General features: G+C 39.2%; 1 protein-coding gene across 1 annotated transcript in view; it reads left to right on the top strand.

Moving 5' to 3' along the window:
• LOC136873168 (tetra-peptide repeat homeobox protein 1) overlaps window positions 1–22200 on the top strand; it is a 245950-nt gene that overhangs the window by 153754 nt on the left and 69996 nt on the right. Inside the window, exon 3 of the mRNA XM_067146687.2 lies at window positions 7941–8155. Within this exon, the coding sequence (XP_067002788.1) occupies window positions 8006–8155 (150 nt within the window). The 5' untranslated portion in view covers window positions 7941–8005. The remainder of the gene's footprint in view (window positions 1–7940; window positions 8156–22200) is intronic.

Genomic DNA, 22200 nt, shown 5'->3' with positions numbered 1-22200 from the left:
GAGGAACTATTTGCTTCGAGAAATCTAGAAATTCGTATAACCGAATAGAGAGTAGAGAAATAAATACACGTGAAGAATACGACAAACGGCCGGAAAATCTATGTTAGTTCGAGATACTGAAAATTCGAGTAATGGAGTTTCGAGATATCGATGTTCGACTGTATTATTATTCGTATGCATGTGTCATAAATGAGAGTGATTAGGTATATTTTCTTGTAACCATTTTAATGGTTTTTTTTAGTTTAAGGTTTTAAATTTAATGATCAAATCACATTGTAACTGTATGTATGCGTGCCTTTTATCCTATCCTTTTTTCACTTAGACCTTGGTGCAATATATGTGATGAAATCCAAGAATTAAATCTTCCTATTTTTTATTTCTAAAAGTTGGCAGCTATGCATAAAACCCAAAATATATTGGGTATTAAACAAAAATTGGTGTAATTCTCTGCGCGTACTTTCCTCCAGAATCGTATTCATATGAAATAATAGAATCCTTGAGAAACGCCTTATATAAAATTGGAAACGAACCCACAATACTGGCAGGAGACCTTAACTGCCGAATTCATGTACAAAACAACAAAACGGAGGCAGTGATAATATTTTTAGAACAAGAAGGTCTTCTAATACTACATAACGATCATCATATCTCGACGTACGTCTGCTACAATGGTACAAGTGTAATAGACCTTGATTTTTCGAACAATAAGATCAGAATCTTAAGTCAACATATTCTAAAATCATCTATGTTAACGGGCGTCAGGAAGCACCTACCAGTTCTGACTTCTCTGACAACTAACAGAAAAACACTTCAATCTCGAAAGAGTAACCCACTCAGAATGAATAGAACACTCAATGTAGAAACACTCAAGCAATCAGCATACACCGCAAACCAATATGTTCTCCAAGAAGTAAGTAACGGACAACTCGATAATGCAGCCCGGGTTATAGTAGACACAATAAAAGCAGCAGCTGTACCAGCAGAAAAATATCATCGTAAGTCAAAACCTTGGTTCGATGCTCAATGCTATGCGGAAAGGAAATGCGTATTAGACTGTTTACATAAAACAAGATCTAGTAACAAGAATCCTGAAGAACTTGAAAGATATACTAATGCTCGTCACAAGTACAAAGAAACTCTAAAGGAAAAATAAAGGAACTATTTAGACATGAAACACACCCAATTGGCAGAAGAAGCAGAGGCAAATCCTTTTGTAGCATTAAGACCAAGACAAACACATTTCAGCAACAACATCGAGATAGAAACATGGGAGAAACATTTCACGTCAATTCTTAATTGCAGACACCTCGATGCAAATATAAAAGCAGTTGCAACGTATGATTCGAATTACCAACTTATCAATGAGCAAGAAGTTGCAGAGATATTAATAGAGTCCAAGAAAAAGAAATCCCCCGGCCCCGACGATATAGTAAATGAGCATTTAAAATATTAACTTGAACAGATGAACACGCTATGGACAAAACTGTTCAACAAATGTTTAGAAAAAGGGGATATACCACAGTGCTGGAGGTACTAAAAAATCAAAATTCTCTACAAAGGGAAAGGAAACACAGAAGATCCAAATTCTTATAGAGGTATCGCCCTGTAGAACAATGGATTTAAAGTCTTCACTAAAATTCTTTGCAATAGACTAACAGAGCTGGTTGACAATTCTATCACAGACTCTCAGTTTGGTTTTGGAAGAGGTAGGTCAACTCTCCATGCAATAAAGAATTTTTTGAATGACATCGATGATACTTTAAGAAAGAAAAAAAGGAAAGTTCTTCGCAGTATTTATAGATTTCAACAGGGATTTCGAGTTTCTGGACAGAGAAATACTCATCACGAAATCAGAGCACCTGATAGGACGGGAAAACTACCTCACCGTAATAATCAGAAACATTCTGTCTGACACAAGAATGATAATAGATTATGGTGTTGCTACATCAAGTACCATAAAGCAAATGAATGGTGTATTTCAGGGGGGCCCCATGAATCCCATCTTATTCAATATCGTAACATCTGATGTGACAAGAATCACCCATGGAATGGAAAAAGACGTCGTGATGTACATGTATGCCGATGACATTGTACAAAACGTCCAAGATACACTCAATAAACTCTCGGAATAGGCAACTGAAAATAAATTCTCAACTAATACTAAGAGAACAGTTCAAATAACATTCCGGAAAGGAGGAAAGAATGCATTGAAAGATCAACTGTACCTAGAAGAAAACAAATTAACAATTGTGAACCAATTCAAATACTTGGGCATTTTTCTCCAGACGACTTGGACCACCTCTATGCATTTTAAAGAAAAAGTAACAGCAGCGAATAGAGCCGTGAAAGACATTCCAAACCCGGAAAAATTGTCTCTGACTAGAACAATGAAACTTTTTCAAGCGAAAATAATTCCAATTTTGTCATACGGAATAGAAATTATATGGGACCATTTAAAAGTACGTGATTTGGAAACCCTAGAAAAAGTGAAGGCTTTATTTCTCAAGGGAACACTTGGTGTTTCACAATTCACTCGATCGAGACTTGTATATATCCTAACGAAAGAAGACTATCTAATTCAAGAAATCAGAAATACTATGCTACTACCATCAACGATTGCCCTCCAAAATGCATTAAGAAAGCGAGGACAAAAACGAATTGACATTTGGTGCGAGTTTTATGCCACTGACGCCATGACGGATAAGGCGTGGACGCAGTGTAACTACGAGTTGAGACATATGGTGACCCGGTATGCTTGTCTTGGCTTCCATCATGAAGTTTGCACTAATAAGAGATTCCATGATCATTGTGACTCATGTGTATGCGAACTGTGTGGTGAAAGTTGTCACAGATATCACTTGCAGTTTAGCAAAAAGAGAACAAAATCATTGTGTACCTATGCTAAACACTGATGCAGATTGTGCGCAATTCTTTGAATAATAATAATTCAAATCCAACTACCTCTACCGGGTTTGAACCCGCTATCTTGGAATCCGGAGGCCGAAACTCTACCACTGATCCACAGAGGCCTAGGTACTGCATTAATCTGAACTTGCAATAGGCTCGATTCCCTGTAGATCGAAAGATTCGTTGTCCCTTGCATCACTAAAATCCTCTCCTAAATTACTTACAAATTCGTCACACTCCACATCTAAAACACTTTTCATACGCGGTCATTTTTTATGCGGATATTAACACAACCGGTGGTGGATTTTTTCGTGCAGTGTAAACACTTGAAACAGACACACCGGCGAACTCCGATGTTAGTTTTGCGACATGGTAAAACCTCGTTAATAAGATGTCGTTGGGACGCAAATAGCGAACTTCGAATTACGTGATAACGAATTAACCACCGACTCGTACTTCAGAAATACAAACCCTTGCCTTGTTACAAAACATTCTAAGATCCGTTACTGCATGCAATTAATATTGATTCACAGTTTAAACCTTTCAAATGCCATGGAAAAGAACTATTCTAAAAATCTATCCAACAAGGCGAATTTACCGTATTCACGTAATGCACCTGGATAACTCACTGGCAAACATAACCTCATGCAACGAAAGCAAAAAAGAAAAATATCCGAAGACGAGGAGAAATCTATGCTGGCTTTCCTGTGCAAGTTCTTTATTAATAGGATTACTGTACTACAGTGGTGTGTACTGGGATCAAGACGTGGGCTGCCAGTAGACTTAGGCTATTCCTTTTCAGTGGTTGGTTTAGTGATCGCCAAGCCTTCAGCGTTTCGAGCTGCAGCCAACAGCCAACGGAGAAGCCTGTTATGTTGTGAAAGCTGCTTCACAAGCTACTGCCCTGACCTCTGCTATTGTCAATAATCAACACCTGGTCAGTGGAGATGGTAGCATAGGGTTTAGAAAATTAAAGTCCGGTTTTGTGGCTAAATGGATAGAATGCTTGCCTTTGGTCCGATGGCCCTGGATCAATTTTCATTATCAACCCCCTCATACTGTTAATTCCCCTGGCTTGGGGACTGGATATTTATGACGTCTTCGTCATTCATTTTATCCTCATTAGGACAACACCAAGCCTATACAGGTGCTATGCACTATTATTATTATTATTATTATTATTATTATTATTATTATTATTATTATTATAATATTATTATTATTATTATTATTATTATTATTATTATTATTATTATTATTATTATTATTATTATTGTTGTTGTTGTTGTTGTTGTTGTTGTTGTTGTTGTTGTTGTTAAATACAAATGCTGAATTTTACAGCGGTCGTACCCATCATTCAATGGTTTATTAGCTTCCTCGGGAGATCAGTGGTGGTGTCCGACCCTTGATCACGGGGTTGATTCCAACCAACAAAAGAGAACCTGAAAGATTGCATTCCATTTTAGCAGATCTACCTATAAAGATAAAACTATATTGCTCCTATAACAGCAGCCCTGCAATGTCTTCCTACAAGGATGTAGAAGTAAACGGAAGTGAAATACCAGAACTCTGTTATCTATATAATTAAGTCAGAAGTATGAGGTGAGGAAGTATATACGGTGAGTAACGCATGGTTGATAGTTACCAGTGGCGATCTGACGGACCGAAGCCTAGCACACCTATACTCCCGGTCCCCGTTCCTATCCGATATACTGCAGCAAGCCGCGTGGGGCAAGTAGAGGAGAGAGGCGCGAGAGTCTGGGCTGCGATATCAGTCTCCGATGCCTTGCTCTCAGAAATACGTGCGACGTTTTTCTCACTGCTTCCAAGTTTTGTAAATGGAACAACGCGTCAGATACTTGTGCTTTAGACTTCCATCGTTCTCAATTGAGGTTTGGGCTTCACCGATAGCCTTGGTAGCCATCGGTATATGCCCCTGCTGTACTGTATGCATTTTAGATGCCTTGTACTTGCACGGGAAGTACCCGATGGTCTTAAAACATTGTGGCTTATCGAGAAATCCTATGACTTGAAGAGGAAGTAGAAAGCCTTTCGCTTCCGCCTGCATTGCAACACAGGACAGTAACTCTATCATTGTACGATTTCCCGCCATGGCATTTCTCTTGTAATTCAGAAATGCCAAACCTTGCCACTAACGCACGCAGTTACCTTGATTCACTGTTTAAACCTTTCAAATACTATGGAAAGAACGATTTCCGAAATGTATCAAACGAGGTGCATTTACGTTATTGAAATAATGCATTTGGATAAATCACTGCCAAACATAACCTCACGCAACGAAAAAAAGAAAAAGAAAAACAGAATTCAAAGAAGAGGACAAATTATGCTGGCTCACCTGTGCAAGTGCTTTATTTTTTGGATTACTGTACTGTTTGCATTTTTAGATGTCTTGTACTTGCACGGGAAGTATCCGACACCCTTAAAACATCGTGACTTATCAAATTTTCGTGTTACGAGGGGAGGAAGTCTTTCGCTTCCGTCTGCATTGCAACACAGTACAGTGACCCCACCTCCTTTTAAAAAGTCCGTTTGTGCTAAACATTAAAAAAACAATGCAGTTTCATCCGCATTGACAATATTGTTCGTTGGGTGGGAATTGATTATAATTATGAGCCACGCTTTTTCGCCGACTGTCAGCATCGCCAGTGTTCGCGGATTCTTCTTCTCCGCACACTGCCTGTTACGTGATACTGTGACGTTCCTTAAAACGCTAAATACAAAAGACTTACGATTTTACTCGAACTTGGCAACTATGAAACACACTGTCGACACACCGAGTGAGTGAAAGTGCGGAAAGCTACCCCTGCACGTTCCGGAAGACGTATCCTGTCGTGACACGGATACATTTTGAATTTGAATGACTGCGTAAAATACGATTTTATTTAGGTCTAAAGGCAGTTTTAAATTAAAAGCTGAATTGCTTTTCGTTTAAATATGACATATAGGGGCAGTTTTCTTTCATCTGCGGTTAAGCAAGGCATAACTGGATACCCAATATCGGTAACTAGGTGAGCCAGGAGCGTGTTGCCAACCTTGACGCAAATAAAACCCGCACCCCAAATTCGAGCCTAATGCTTTTTAAGAAAATATGCGGGGATTACTCGCGTAAATACGGTATGTACAGACTTGCCAAGGAGTTGGGAGAACATCCTTCGTTGCTTGTAGTGGCTGTTATAATTTGAAAGTGACACTGCTGAATGTTGGTGTTAAAAGTTATATGACGGTATGGTCTTGGTTGTCTGGAACATGTAGTCGCGGAAATGTGGATGTCTGTGGAGAAAGAAGAAAAGAGATGTGAGGGCTAATGTGTGTTTTATCATTAATTACTGGAGAGTGGTTTGTTAGTACTTACTCCTTACTCCTCGCTCTCGTGATCCTTCCGCTAGGAAAGCTGGAATTACACTGCTCGCCTGCGTCTGCGTGGAGCTTGTTGCTAGATGATGTTGACAAACTGACTTTAAGAAGGAACAAAGAATGTGTAGCTGAATTAACACTACAAATATGGCACTAATGATAGCACTATGCAAAGTACGTACCACAGTACAATTCAAAATGTAAGATCGTAATGTCATAATTAAAAACCGATGACGAAGATGTCAGTCCGATTTGAACAGCAATCCTGTTGACTAACAACTCGTGCAACTTTCCCAACTTCTGTTTCTTTCATACGAACGCGGATCAAATATAAACAGGAATGATTTTTTAAAATTTATTGCATCAACCAAAAAATACACATATAGAGGTGAGTTCACTTTTCTACATAGTGTTCTGCCTTCGATACACATTTTGTCCATTGGAATGGTAAGTTTTTGATGCCATCGTGATAGAAAGAAGAGGGACGTGTGCGGAGCCATTTGCACACGAACTCTTCTACACTTGCATCATCATCGAACCGCTGTCCTCCTAGGTCTTGTTTGAGTGGTACAAACAAATGGTAGCCGCAGTGACAAATCTGGACTGTATAGACGGTGTTTCAGAGGTGTCCAGTGAATTTACTCCAGTTTTTTCCGCGTTAAAGTGGCAGTATGCGGCCTTGCATTTTCATGAAAAAGATGATGTTTCGGATCGGTTGCCGGCGTTGCTTGTTGTTATACGCAGCTTTTGCTTCATCCCAAAAGTGACAGTAATAGGCTTCATTAATTTTCCTTTGTTTGTGAAGAAAATCCAGCAGCAAAACGCCCGCGGAGTCCCAGAAAACGGACGCAGGCACCTTTCCAGTAGTTGGGCGTATTTTGGCCTTGACCGGACCTGCTTCGTCTCTTCGCTGTCACTCCATGCTTGCTTGCTTTGACTCTGGGTTTTAATGATGCACCCAAGTTTCATTACAAGTCACAATACGACGCAAGAAATCCTCTCCTTCCTCCTCGCAGCGATTCAGGCGTCTCTGGCGCAAAGTATTTTGTTCCTGGATTAGGAGACGAGGAATCCACCTGGCAGACAATTTTCTGGAATGGAGTTCATCTCAGAAGATGGTCTGAATACTTCTGCAACTTATTCCTATGGCTAAAACAATAAGCAAAATTTTTATTCGCCTATCTTCAACAATAATATCACGAATGGCAACAATGTTGTCTGCAGTGATGTTTGTCGTGATCTCCTTTCATGAGGTTCATTTTCCACAGCTTCTCTTTTTGTCCAAATTTTTTAGCCCACTTATACACTGGAGTCTGCGAAAGTGTTCCTTCCCCAAACTGTGCTCAGAACTATCTCAACATTTCGGAATGTTTGGTGCCCTCTTTGGCGAGAAAGTTGATAATGATGCGTTCCTCTTGCTCACCCATGGCGTACTGAAGCAGTCCAGCTTTCCACTGTCGTTTGCGCGCGCAAACCCCTTCTCCAGACTACCCCACGAACATCTTGACCCTGCCTCAGAATTATTACTAACAGCAACGGTACATTCAAATTCACGTTTATATTTGATTCGCCTTCGTATTACCTGTTAAAGTTTGATGACTTTTGAGTTGTTCCTCTGCTGTTTTAAAATGTAACAAACATTTTTCTGTTGTTTTCAGACCTAGTTTCTAGACGATCAAGAGTGGAACGTGGTTTCCCAGGAGCTGATAAGATTCCATCTGGAATGCCTGGAGCTGATAAGATTCCAGCTGGAATGCCTGGAACTGATCAGATACCATCTGGAATGCCCGGATCCGATCAAATACCATCTGGGATGCCGTCTGGAATGCCTGGTGCTGATCAAATACCATCTGGAACCCCTGGAGCTGATAAGGTGCCAAAAAGACGATAAAAATAATTCTACTCTGTGCCTGAGGGAAATAAATAAATTGTCCATGGTGCTGTAAATTTAAATAATTTTTCGCAGTTTGCACATACACTTCACCTTAATTGAGGGGAGCAGTAGAACTTTCAGGAGGACTAGGGGTAAAAGTGCAGTCACCAGCTATACAGTGTGATTTAGCAGCCCCTTCCAATATCGTTTGCTGCAGCCCAACTAACGTGCACATGGTTATATTGGTGCTATTCCCCTGCAGACGTACTGTATGGTACTAATGTTCACACAATTCTGAACCCTAGCGAAATGTTATACCATCTGTTCGCAAAACATGACGCCTTTAAATCATGTGGCAACGTTCTTTTACCATGTAACTATGTGAATGTGTCATGACTCGTGACCGGGTATACCGAAGAGGGGAATCAATGTAATAAAACTAGGTAACAGTGCGGTAATTAATGTCTTAAATACTAAACCGGATGGCGTATGTACTCTGCTGTCGACGTACTACCAGCATGTTTCTAGCAGTGCAGCGTAGCGGATATAGTTTAGGATTTAGCCTAGCAATTGACGGAATGTGTCAGCGGCGGTTCGAATCCTACTACGTTCGAATATTTTTGCATCGGTATGATGTTTGAATACGTAAACAAAGGCCCACGTTTCTACATTCAAATAGTAGAATGACGCTGTTATTCATCTTATGCCCTGCGCGTACTCCTCTGCTTAGGGCCTGAATGTACTGTAATCTCTGCTGTCATTCGGCATGTTTTCCACAGAGGAATACGTTGACATGCTCCTTATTTATAAGGAAGAAGGACAAAACGCGTGCGAGGCACTACGCCTGTATCAGGAACGGTATCCCAACAGGCGACACCCGGCTGCTACGACATTCCGCTGTGTTGAAAGACGCCTAAGGATAACGTGATTTACAACCAGACACCAGTCCGCGATAGGCTCGTCACATCGGGTGAAACAGAAGAGACCGTTCTGGAGGCAGCTTGTAATAATCCACACATCAGTACAAGAGTGATTGCACAACAGATGAAAACCAGCCAGCCGTCCGTCTGGCAAATACTGCTTGAACATAACTTTCACCCATACCATCTTGAGCTACACCAAGAGCTCCATGGGCGGGATTTCGAAGCTCGAGTGGAGTTCTGTCGGTGACTGTTTGGCAGGCTGGACAATGATGCAGCATTCGTATAGCATATCTTGTTCTCGGACGAATCGCGCTTCCACAATAATAGGTACGTTAATCGCCACAACATGCACCATTGAAGTCCGGACATCGTCACTGGGTGCAACAAGGACAATGGGGAGTAAATGTTCGATGTGGAATCTTGTGGGATCGCCTGATTGGACCTTATATCCTTGAGGGCCATTGTACGGGCCCACGCTACCTGCACTTCCTGCTTCAGGAATTCCCATTGCTGCTGAAAGATGTGCCCTTGAACGATCGTTTGTCGATGTGGTTGCAACAGGATGGAGCTCCACCACATTCGACTTTGCCCGTTCGTAACCATCTGAAAGAGGAACTGCCAGGGAAATGGATAGAACAAGGAGGCTCTGTTTCTTGGCCCGCTAGATCACCGGATTTAACGCCGTTAGACTTCTTCTTGTGGGGACATTTGAAGAACATCATTTACACTCAAGGGCCAGAAAAACTCCGAACAGTCCCGGCAACCCCACGTTCGCCTGCGGAGCAAATACTCCTGGAATGCTTCAGCGCGCAAGACGATCTATTGGACACCGGGCCCGAATGTGCATAAACCAAAAGGGTCATCACATCGTGCATTTGCTGCGATAAAACACTGTCAGAGCAGTTGTGTTCCTATTATTTCCTGTCTGCATGTGTCCGGCCTACTAACTAATCGGCCCTTCTTAGGGCCACGAACACATTCATTCACACACGATTTGCATGAAAGCGGGTATTGAACTTACATAGCGTGCAGTACGTATTAAATATTTCAAAAATGCGTAACCTTCGGACTCGAACCTCCCACCTGATATGCAAGCACGCTCTTCAACGTTTCTACCAACTACACTAGGGTTCCGTACGGCACACTGGGCAGCTTATAGCAAGTATGAGGTTTACTGCGGTCACAATATCAATTTAGTATTTCGCCGGCATGTCAGATTCATATGATCTAGAAGACACACGCATGCCTTCCAGTGTTTAATACGAGTATAACATTATGGCGTCCTATCATGGTGAGGCGGTAAATACCAAGATATTCGGTTGTGTTTTCTGAGTATACCGGCAGGGAAGATGTTTTAGGACGGAATTAATATTGTGGGTTGCATCAAACTATAGTGGAAGGGGTGGCTGAATGACGCTGTATACTTGAGCACTAGTCCCAGACGTAAAACCTGTCCTTTACTGAAACCCAAGGGACTGGAATTCTTTTCCGCTCTATGTAGGATTCCGTTTTATAAGACCATTATGAAGAGGCAGAGACCCATAAACCAAGGATTGGATTGCAAAACTTTCCCAGGGGCAGATGTGGACTCTGACCACAACTTGTTGATCATGAAATGCCACTTGAAGTTGAAGAAATTGAACAAAGGGAGGAAAGCATGCAGATGGGATATCTAGACAACTTGAAAGGAAAGAGTAGGGGGGATTGTTTCAAGGAACACGTGTTACACGTGCTGAAGGAAACACAATAGCGGAAGAATGGAACACTCGTGAATAATGGAGTCTCTAGGGCTGCTGAAGATATGTTAGGAAGAAAGGAAAGATGAAGTAAGAACCAATGAATAACTCAGGAGATACTAGACCTGATTGATGAACGACACAAGTACAAAAAAGCAAAATGAATAGGGCAGAAAGGAATACGGGCGATTAAAAAATGAAGTGGACAGAAAGAGCAGTACAGCTAAGGAAGAATGGCTGAAGTAGAAGTGCAAGGATTTTGAAGGTTGTAAGGTCCTAGGAAAGGTAGATGCTGCATATAGGAAAATTAAGAAATCCTTTGGAGAAAGGAAAACCAGGTGTATGAATTTCTTTTACAAGTTACTTTTACGTCGCACCTATACAGATAGGTCTTATGGCGACGATGGGACAGGAAAGGGCTAGGAGTGGGAAGGAAGCGGCCGTAGCCTTAAGGCACAGGCTGCCGATAGTGGGGTTCGAACGGACTGTCTCCTGAATACTGTATACTGGCCGCACTTAATCGACTGCAGCCATCGAGATCGGTGTATGAATATTAACATCTCAGATGGAAAACCACTTCTAGGGAAAGAAGACAAGGTAGAAAGATGGCAGGAACATATACAAACAGTTGTATCAAGGTATAGACGTAGATTATATGGTTCTGGAACAAGAAGAGGCTGTTGATGCTAATGAAATGGGAGACCCAATTTTGAGGTCAGAATTTGACAGAGTCTTGAGAGACCTTAATAGGAACAAGGCACCTGGAATTGATGACATTCCCTCTGAATTACTCTCTGCCTCATGAGAAACTAGCAAGGCGAGGTTATTCCATTTATTGTGTAATATGTATGAGACAGGAGAAGTATCATCCGATTTTCGGCAAAATGTTATTATACCTATTCCCAAGAAAGCCGGTGCTGACAAGTGTAAAATCTACTACACCATTAGTTTAGTATTTCACGTCTGCAAAATTTTAACACGTATTATTTACAGAAGCATGGAAAGACAAGTTGAAACTGAGTTGGGGAAAAATCAGTTTGGCTTCAGAAGAAATGTAGGGACACGTGAAGCAATCCTGACTTTACGTCTGATCTTAGAGGATCAAATTAAGAAGGACGAGCCCACACATGGCATTAGTAGATCTAGAAAAGGCATTCGTTAATGTTAATGAAGGTGATTGGGATCAGATACGGTACCGAGAACGAAGGATTATCTACAATCTGTATAAAAATCGGTCTGCAGTTATAAGAATCGAGGGCTTTGACAAAGAAGCAGCAATCCAGAAAAGAGTGAGGCAAGGCTGCAGTTTGTCCCCTCATTTTCAGTGTTTATATAGAGCAGGCAGTAAAAGAAATCAAAGAGGAATTTGGGAAGGGAATCACAATCCAAGAAGAAATCAAAACCCTGAGATTTGCTGATGGTATTGTTATTTTATCTGAGACTCCATTTACTACTTCTGCAATCAAAATTGCAGCATCGACCACGAACATTTCCTGGGCTGAATGCTCTCTCGGCCATCTTAGATTCATTAGGTATGCACATGAACTGAGAAAGGTTAAGAAGAAAATTTACATATGTTTTTCTGTTATAGAAGCAAACTCTCCTTCTGTCTCAGCATAAGATAGGTGCCGCTAAATAAAAGTAAACTTATACGAATATCTTCATCATCATCATCATCATCATCATCATCATCATAATCGATTTTCTGCTCCAGCAAGCTGGGCGCGGGTGTTTACGAGCCTCTTTCAGTTCATCCTGTCGATCCATAGCTGCCAATTTACATCACGTTCGGCAAGGTCTTTGAAAATTTGCTTTTCCCAACTAACACGAGGCCTCCCTCTAGGCCTCTTACCAACAACATTCCTTTCATAGTATGCTGTTGGGGTCCTAATTGGAGTCATTCTTCTCATATGTCCACACCATCGTAATCTGCTTAATTCTATGGTTTCCAACGGGCTCCTGACAATCCAAGTTGTTGCCGAATACTTTCATTCCTTATTTTGTCTCTCCTTGTCTTTTGGAGACATGACCGAAGGACTTCATTTCAGTGGTCTGTAGACGACTTTGTGCAGATCTAGTCAACGTTGCTGCTTCCAGTCCGTATGTTGTAATTGGTACAAGATATGTTTTGTACAGCGTGAGCTTGCAAGTTTGTGAAAATGAGTCATCCCAAAGTAATTGATGAACGGAGTGGCAGAATTTTTATGCATCTTGTATTCTAGCACCTATTTCTTGATTTATGGTATTGTCAGAAGAAACGAAGCTCGCTATGTATTTTAAGTTATTGATAATGGCTACTTCTTCATTTTGCACTCGCAGGGTAGACTTCTTCAAGATTTCGACTCATCACTAAAGCGACGGTTATAGTTCGGCTGATGAACATTCCCATTCTTACAAATTATACTTGCCAAACATCTAGTTCAGCTTGAACTTCTGATTCTGTCTCACCCCATAACATAACATCATTGGCAAATACAAGTGCATTTGTTTTCTGAACATTCATTTTCACTGCTTTTATAACCTCATTCATTATAGTGATAAAAATAAGTGGTGATAGACAATTTCCTTGTTGGACTCCGCTCTAGGTTTCAAAACAGTTTGACCTGCCTCATTGAATTTGCGCACACCTCTTGTCTCTCGATATAGTTGTTTTACTCGAGCTATAATCTCATCTGGCACTTTTTCCGTATTTCTTTTTCCGTGTGTGCTTACGTGGTACATCATAATATGCCTTCTCAGTACCCAAGAATACAACTATAACAGTTATACTCTTATCCCAGTGATTTTTAAAGAGCATTCTTTTTTGGAAAAATAAGGTCTAGCGTTGATCTGTTCGCTCTAAATCCATGTTGTTCTTCCTCAAATTTAAGTTCAACAAATTTTCTAATTTTTTCTCTCCTGGATTGTCTCTATACTTTTAAGGGTTACGCCTCTATAGTTGTTACACCTCTTTCGGTCACCTTTCTTAAATACCGGTAGTGGAATAATCACTCCTCGCCTCCAGTCACTGGGTATTTCAGCCAAGTCAGATATCTACATTATATTTTATAGGGCTTAAAGGGTCATCTTGTGTGCTGTCAGTTGTCATACAGTTCAGTAAGTGATTGAAATATCTACCGAACTCCTATAATATTTCATTTTCATTTCTAGTTACCTCTCCGTTTGGAAGCTCTGCTGTGTTGACAGTACTATTATCATTTCTTTTGTTTCTGACAATGCTAATACAGGAACTTCTTGTGTTTCTCTTGCCCTATTCTACTGGAAAGGTCTTCTTTGCATTTTCGTTTCTCATTGCCAACTATTCTTTTGACCTGTAGCCCTTTTTTCTGTAAAATGATAGTTTATCCTCAATTTTACTTGGATTTCCTCGCACTCTGGCATAGTACAAAGCTCTTCTTGCACCATTTCTAGCTTTGACAGCAGCTTTTACATCCTTATTCCACCATGCCGTTTCTTTGAATTTTCTTATTTGGCTCTGCCTTCCAGGTAACCAGGGTAGGTCATAATGATGAAGGAACAGCGCCATTTTGGTGGACGGAAAGACATGTTTTTCGAAGATCTTGATGTAGGACGTATTAGACCTGTAAACAAAGCAGTTCTTCACCAATACTCTCCTCAGGTTATCCCATTCCTCATTTGCAGATCTCAGATCTTTTTTGGTAACAGCTTCTGAACATTTCCTTCACCATTGGTTCAGAAAGTATCCTCGTGTTTATTTTTTGGTGTTCTTTTGTTGTAGAGGTCTTCTCCTTGTGATATCTGCAACCAGTAGTCTGTGGTCTCCATTCAAATTTTCACTAGGAATTACTTTGACATCATTTACAATCTTCCAAATTTCTTGGTCGGCGAGTATATAATAAATTAATCACTTACATGAATATTAAACCATAATTCACAGGACCGGAAAAAATGTCCAATATGGACAGTTTTCAGGTTCATAAATGTTCCGCTAAAGACAGGTTTTACTGTATTACTCAGAACAAATCACCATCACTGTTCTTTATACAATGGCAAGACAGATTAATTCGTCTCTACTGTACTAAACATCTTCTAGATAATAAGGCCTAACAACAGCGTATTGACATCACGCTAAGAAGGCGATGGCAATGCAGAAAAACGCGGAACATGGTTAAACACAGACATGATTTTAATATTTTTTGCCAATGAAATAATTTATTTACTAACAAACAGCGTTTAAATTTTAAAGGATATTGAATTATACTGTCGTTATTGCCGTATTTTAGTGACTCTGCCATTAAAAATAAACAGCAAACAGTTGTAAAATACGACAGCATTTTGCAATGTTAACTTACTTAGGCCGAATTGCTAACAGCACAACAGGATGTGTCAAACATATTTCAGTTTAAATAGGCATTACAAGATCTTAACAGAAAACTAGCACGTATAATATGAGCATAGGCCTAACATCTAAGCTAATATATCATCACTGGCAGTATTTGCACATGAGCCTACACTGTTTCCTCCCTTGAAGTTAATGTATGATTTAATGAGAACTTCACCTAGGCCTACCATCGATGTTACCAATTTGTCATTCTGTTCGCTATTTGGTCTACGTCGCGCTGGCACAGATAGGTCTTATGGCGAAGATGGGACAGGAAAGTCCTAGGAATGGAAAGGAAGCGGCCATGGCCTTAATTAAGGTACAGCCCCAACATTTGCCTGGTGTGAAAATGGGAAACCACGGAAAACCATTTTCAGGACTGCCGACAGTGGGGTTCAAACCCACTACCTCCCGGATGCAAGCTCACAGCTGCCCGCTCCTGACCGCACGGCCAACTCACCCGGTCCATTCTGTTCGAAACCTTGAACTTAATGTTTTATGTGTTGGTACGATGGAGTATGTAAGTTTCTGTCCTAATATTGGACAACCATTCAGACTGGAGCCTACTCTTTTAAAGGTATTGACGTGTGGCAACATTAAATTGTTATTATGTCTCATAAATTTGTAAAAATCGCACGGCGCAACAGCCCTGAAGGGTTTGGTCTTGGCACTGCTCAGCCCGAAGGCCTGCAAATTACGGGGTGTCTTGTGTTCGGCAGGACGAATCCTCTCGACCGTTCTTCTTGGCTTTCTAGTCCGGGGCCACTATCTCACCGTCAGATAGCTCGCAAATGTAATCACGTAGGCTGAGTGGACCTCGAACCAGCCCTCAGATCTAGGTAAAAATCCCTGACTTGGCCGGGAATAGAACCCCGGGCCTCCGCGTAAGAGGCAAGCATTATATCCCTTCACCACGGGGTCGGCCATAAATTTGTAAACATGAGGAGTTAACAGAGAGAAGGTTGAACAAATAACAAGAAAATCATACACACACTCCATTATGAACTAAGAAATGTTTTAACTGTGACTATTAAATTAACTGTGGGGACATCATCCTCGGAGTTAAATTCACCAACTAGGACTAGAATTAACTTATTTCTTGATTCTTTCTACACACTATTACACTCATTCCTTGTAATGCAGCTATGGTGTTTTGTAACTAAAGAATATACCGCATTTGTATTAGTAATTTATCCACATATACATTAGAAATATTTTATACTCTAATAACACCCGTTTATAATAAAGGCCATGTCCTATTAGATGATTACATACGCTATGCAGTATGGTTGCCTTGATGTATCGACGTACAGAAAAATTACTTACGTTCCCTTCATCACAATACAACAACCATGCGTATAATAATGATTAAAAAATAAAAATACCGTTGAAATAATGTATCCCATGATTGAGAGCTAACATAACCTTATATCATTGAAGAGTAAATATGCCTACATATCACCAGCTGTTGCGTGTAGTCAAATACGTCATAGGCCTATGCTCATTATGATTTTGTGAGAATGTAATAATAATAGTTACTCACCATTGAGTTATTAGTAAATCTTGTCTTGGAATTGCACGTAAACATATCTGCCTCATAACCTCGTCTTTCGGAAACTTAATGCCTGCACTTCGTTATCACTGTCGCAATTCTCCTTTCAGTTAAGTACGCAACACATCAGTACCAGTACGTACAACGGTATTAGGAACTGAAATTGAAACTCTTCTAATTTCAGCCTTACATGGCCAAACTCATTGCCGTGTTATTACTGAAAAGATTCAAGCTTGCCTCCCGATGCTGACGTCACAGTATATTTCCAGAACGGTTGTGTGGCCTTATGTCTAGGAGGTGTTGCTTTACTCCATTTTTGAACAATTTCTTATGACCTCCTTAAACAGTTTTAGGGTCTTATTTTTTTTTTGCTATGCTTTCTTCATTCATCTTTTTAATATGACCAATATTTTTCATCAGGTAACAACATGCTTATTGTACTTTTCAGCTGTGTAAGATTGTGGATTGAAATTTTGTGTATGAGATATGTACAGGGTCTTTTTTTATGACTTGCTCCGTGTGTCAGGGGAACACGCACGGAAGGCGATAGCCGGGTGACTCATTTGCCGAGAGATATATTCCATTCCATTTTCTTCATTTTTCACATATTTTCTACCTTTGGTTTTCACTTTATCAGCTGTTGTCATCTGTAACAGGATTCTGAGAAATGTAATTTCCGCTGCCTGTATTCTTCTATTATCCTTTGATGTTCCTAACAGATCTCCATTGCAAATGTTATTGTGACGTGAATATGGCAGAAAGTATTTATTAGGGCATATTTGCTTATGTACTGGGATTTAATCTCCTCTTATCATCCATTGTTTGGAACTGCTGTTAATTGGTGTGGCCGACAATGTCTATATATTTAAATCTGCAATCTGTCATTATTACGCTAACTGCGATCATCCCATTCGTTCAGTAAGTAATTGATTCTGGTATGCATGCAACTCTTTTGCACAGTGAGCTGAGGCTGCTTCCGGCTAGCCGAGAACTTGTTCTCGAGCCGTTGTACAAGATGGAGGTAGATTGCCGTATGTTGCGGAAGATGCGCTTGAGTGTTGATGCGATGCAGTCTGACACTCCTGGCTAACGGCCATGTAAACTAAGGCTTTTGCCTAAAATTCTTGTGATTTAGTTTTCTATTTGATATTACTTTTGTAATTTTTTGAAACGTGTGACCTCTGAATTTCTGGTAGCGTGTGTTCGATTTTAAACATGACCCAAGGACGTAAGCAATTTGGAGTACATTAATTTGGATACTTAAGGATGTAAGTACTGATACCTTTTAATTGTTTCGAAACTGTTCTACAGCCGTGGATTATTTGGAGAAGAAGATATTAACGTAAATTGAATCTGAGTAACAAGCTTCATCATGTGACATTGATATTGTGGGAAATTTCGGTAACATTGTCAAGATTGTATCAAGCCAACCTTGCAACAGTAATTTGAAATTACACCTCTCTATTCATGGAGCTTTCGGCAACGGTTTATTTATTAAATTAAACTGGGATCTCTTCTGCATCCGACATTTTCATAACATAATCTGCATCGTCAAGATTTGTAAAATGTAATAAGATTTTATAAATTCAACCTGGGAATTTGTAGTTGAATTATCGGGGTAAGTCGGAAACTCTGTATATGTGCCTATGAGAAATAAATTTTTTCTATTCATTTTATTTAATTGAGATTATCGCTGTGTTAAATTTTCTGCTTCTTAATTTTGTTGGGATATATTATTATTATTTTATTATTATTATTATTATTATTATTATTATTATTATTATTATTATTATTATTATTTCGTATAGGCCAGCTAAGGACCACGACATTCAATTATTACATTTTGGAATGGGCTTTGATGTTTGCCCAGTAGTTGCGCATCCTCGGGCTGTGTTGCTCCTTCCTTTCCTTTGTCCAAAGGGCGCCATTCTTCTTCGTTGGTAGTCTGTCCTGGAACTCCTTATGTTTAAGTATCTTCCTGAGTGTTTTCCGATCCTTCAAGTTTCCTTCCGTTATTCCCAGTTCCTGTAGATCTTTATCCACTTCCATCAGCCATGGTGACTTGGTCTTCCTATTTTCCCAGTAGCTGAGAATACGTTTGGTCAACCTGGTCGGATGCATCCTATAGATGTGTCCATAGAATGCTAGGCGTCTCTTCCTTGCTACATTCATTATTCTTTCACAGTACTTGTAGAGCTCTTGGTTAGGCCGTCTTCTATAACTGTCACCTTCCTTGACTGACCCGAGAATCTTCATTATTATTATTATTATTATTATTATTATTATTATTATTATTATTATTATTATTATTATTATAACACCGCGATGTAGCGAATTGAAATTTGTTTCTCCCGTTCCTTAAATATTCTTTTGTTTGCGCTCCTCAGTCGAATTCATGTCCGTGTTTTTTCCTTTCTTTATTTGTTGCGTCACATTCATTTTATCTTATCTCCTGTGTACGCTATATTTTGGCTAGCCTTGCCATTTGTTAATGAATTATCATAGCTTGGGTTGGGTAGCTGTATGCTTCTGTGTGTATCGTCGTTCTGTTAATTGTGGAACATTAATATTGTTTTCCCTTTGTAATCTGTAACTTGTTTGGGGATCTTTGCTGCGATTTACTTATGTGCTCATTTAATTATATATGCGTATAAATTTTTAATTTTTGTTGTTGTTTCATTCAGAATTTTGTGTATGACTGTGCTTCCGGGACGGTTCAAATATGTATGTGTGGTAGCAGAGCGTGGTTCACACTACTGCAACGGCCCAAGGACACAAGAAATGGAACGCAATAAAAAACAAAGAACAACATTAAAATTCAAAATTACTTACCTTGGGGAAGTAGCATACAACATAAAATGTGGAAGAGGACTCAAAATAAAAAGGGGGATTAAAGGCAAGGATCATATTTTAACACTTGAGGGGTTCCCAGGTCAAAGCACTAAGACTACCAAATAAGATACGAAATTAAAGGTTAAATCACAATATTTACTAAAGAATAAAAAATTAATGAATGGCACTTAAGTAACAAGATTCAGAATTTCTTGCAATGTATTGAAAAATAAGGAAAGTCGAGAACTAATTATTTAATTGTAAATTAATTAAAATAGGAGTTAATTGTCTAGTTTTAAAATAATTAAAAGTTATGAACTCACTCTCAGATAGCAAGCTACTGTAATTCTTTGAATGTATCAAGAAATAAGCAAAGTCGAGAATTGACATTTTAAAAATAACTAATGTTTAAATGTAACCATTCCTCAAAAGATTATAAGACTACTGGCCAGTAAGTTCAACTAGGCAGGCTACAATTAATTTGGTTAAATTGAAGTTTGTTTCCAGCACCTCTACATAAATATTTGAACCATCCCGGAAACATGGACATACACAAAATTCTAAATGAAACAACAACAACAATTAAAATTGTACATGCATAAATAATTAAATGAGCAGACAAGTAAATCGCAGGAAAAATCCCCAAACAAGTCACAGATTACAAAGGGAAAACAATATTAATGTCCCACAGTTAACAGAACAATACACACAGAAGCAAACAGCTACCCAAGCCAAGCTATAATAATTCATTAACAATTGGCAAGGCCAGCCAAAAATATAGCGTACACAGGAGATAAGATAAAATGAATGTGACGCAACAAATAAAGAAAGTACATGAATTCGACTGAGGAGCGTAAACAAAATAATATTTAAGGAACGGGAGAAAAAATTTCAGTTCGCTACATCGCGGTATAATAGTAATAATAATAATAATAATAATAATAATAATAATAATAATAATAATAATAATAATAATAATAATAATAATAATATAGTTGTTGAATTTAACATTTCATTTAACAGAAATTGAATATAGGACCAAAATGCTTGTTATTAAATTTAAAGTTAGGAGGCCTTGGGGGTACGGTAATGTGCGTATGAGTCAGAATATAAACCCACCCCTGAAAGGCGGAAAGGAACAATCCCATTAAGAAAAATAACCCAACGCGCGGCATCATACCATAAATAATGGTGCAATAGAGGCCACAAAACAAGAACTAGGAAATATAGAAAGAAATCACCGTTCAAAATTAATAATAATAATAATAATAATAATATATCCCAACAAAATTAAGAAGCAGAAAATTTAACACAGCGATAATCTCAATTAAATAAAATGAATAGAAAAAATGTATTTCTCATAGGCACATATACAGAGTTTCCGAATTACCCCGATAATTCAATTACAAATTCCCAGGTTGAATTTATAAAATCTTATTACATTTAAAAATCTTGACGATGCAGATTATGTTATGAAAATGTCGGATGCAGAAGAGATCCCAGTTTAATTTAATAAATAAACCGTTGCCGAAAGCTCCATGAATAGAGAGGTGTAATTTCAAATTACAGTTGCAAGGTTGGCTTGATACAATCTTGACAATGTTACCGAAATTTCCCACAATATCAATAATGTCACATGATGAAGCTTGTTACTCAGATTCAATTTACGATAATATCTTCTTCTCCAAATAATCCACGGCTGTAGAACAGTTTCGAAACAATTAAAAGGTATCAGTACTTACATCCTTAAGTATCCAAATTAATGTACTCCAAATTGCTTACGTCCTTGGGTCATGTTTAAAATCGAACACACGCTACCAGAAATTCAGAGGTCACACGTTTCAAAAAATTACAAAAGTAATATCAAATAGAAAACTAAATCACAAGAATTTTAGGCAAAAGCCTTAGTTTACATGGCCGTTAGCCAGGAGCGTTAGACTGCATCGCATCAACACTCAAGCGCGTCTTCCGCAACGCACGGCAATCTACCTCCATCTTGTACAACAGCTCGAGAACAAGTTCTCGGCTAGCCGGATGCAGCCTCAGCTCACTGTGCAAAAGAGAGTTGCATGCATACCAGAATCAATTACTGATTGAACTAAAGGGATGATCGCAGTTAGCGTTATAATGGCAGATTGCAGATTTAAATATATGGACATTGTTAACAGCAGTTTCAAACAATAGATGATAAGAGGAGATGAAATCCCAATACATAAGCAAATATGCCCAAATAAATACTTTTTGCCATATTCATGGCACAGTTATATTACTTTCAAAATACATCTTGTATGTTATTTCTGTAGTCTTCGTTACCATTTCTTTGTTCCAAAATAGATTGGGAACCCGATGATAAGAAACAAGTTCACATTGTAATACAGCTGATTTCCATATCAAGTATTAAAAACCTCCATTACTGATCCATGAAACAAAATTAAATGAAAGTTCTTAATACCACATTAAACCTGTCGTGGCTCATCATCTTAGCCTACAAGTGACTGCTGCTCAGCCCACAGGTCTGCAGATTACAAGTTGACATGATGAATCCTCTCAGCCGTTATTCCTAGCCCTTGAACCAGCCCTCAGTTATAGATAGACCCGGCTAGGAATTGAACCCAGAGCCTCTGGATAAGAGGCTGACAGGAAAAGAACACAATCTTGCT

Source organism: Anabrus simplex, chromosome 1, assembly GCF_040414725.1.
Source record: "Anabrus simplex isolate iqAnaSimp1 chromosome 1, ASM4041472v1, whole genome shotgun sequence".
Classification (NCBI taxonomy): domain Eukaryota; kingdom Metazoa; phylum Arthropoda; class Insecta; order Orthoptera; family Tettigoniidae; genus Anabrus; species Anabrus simplex.
The sequence above is the reverse complement of the archived record's forward strand: the minus strand, read 5'-3'. Positions and strand labels throughout refer to the sequence as shown.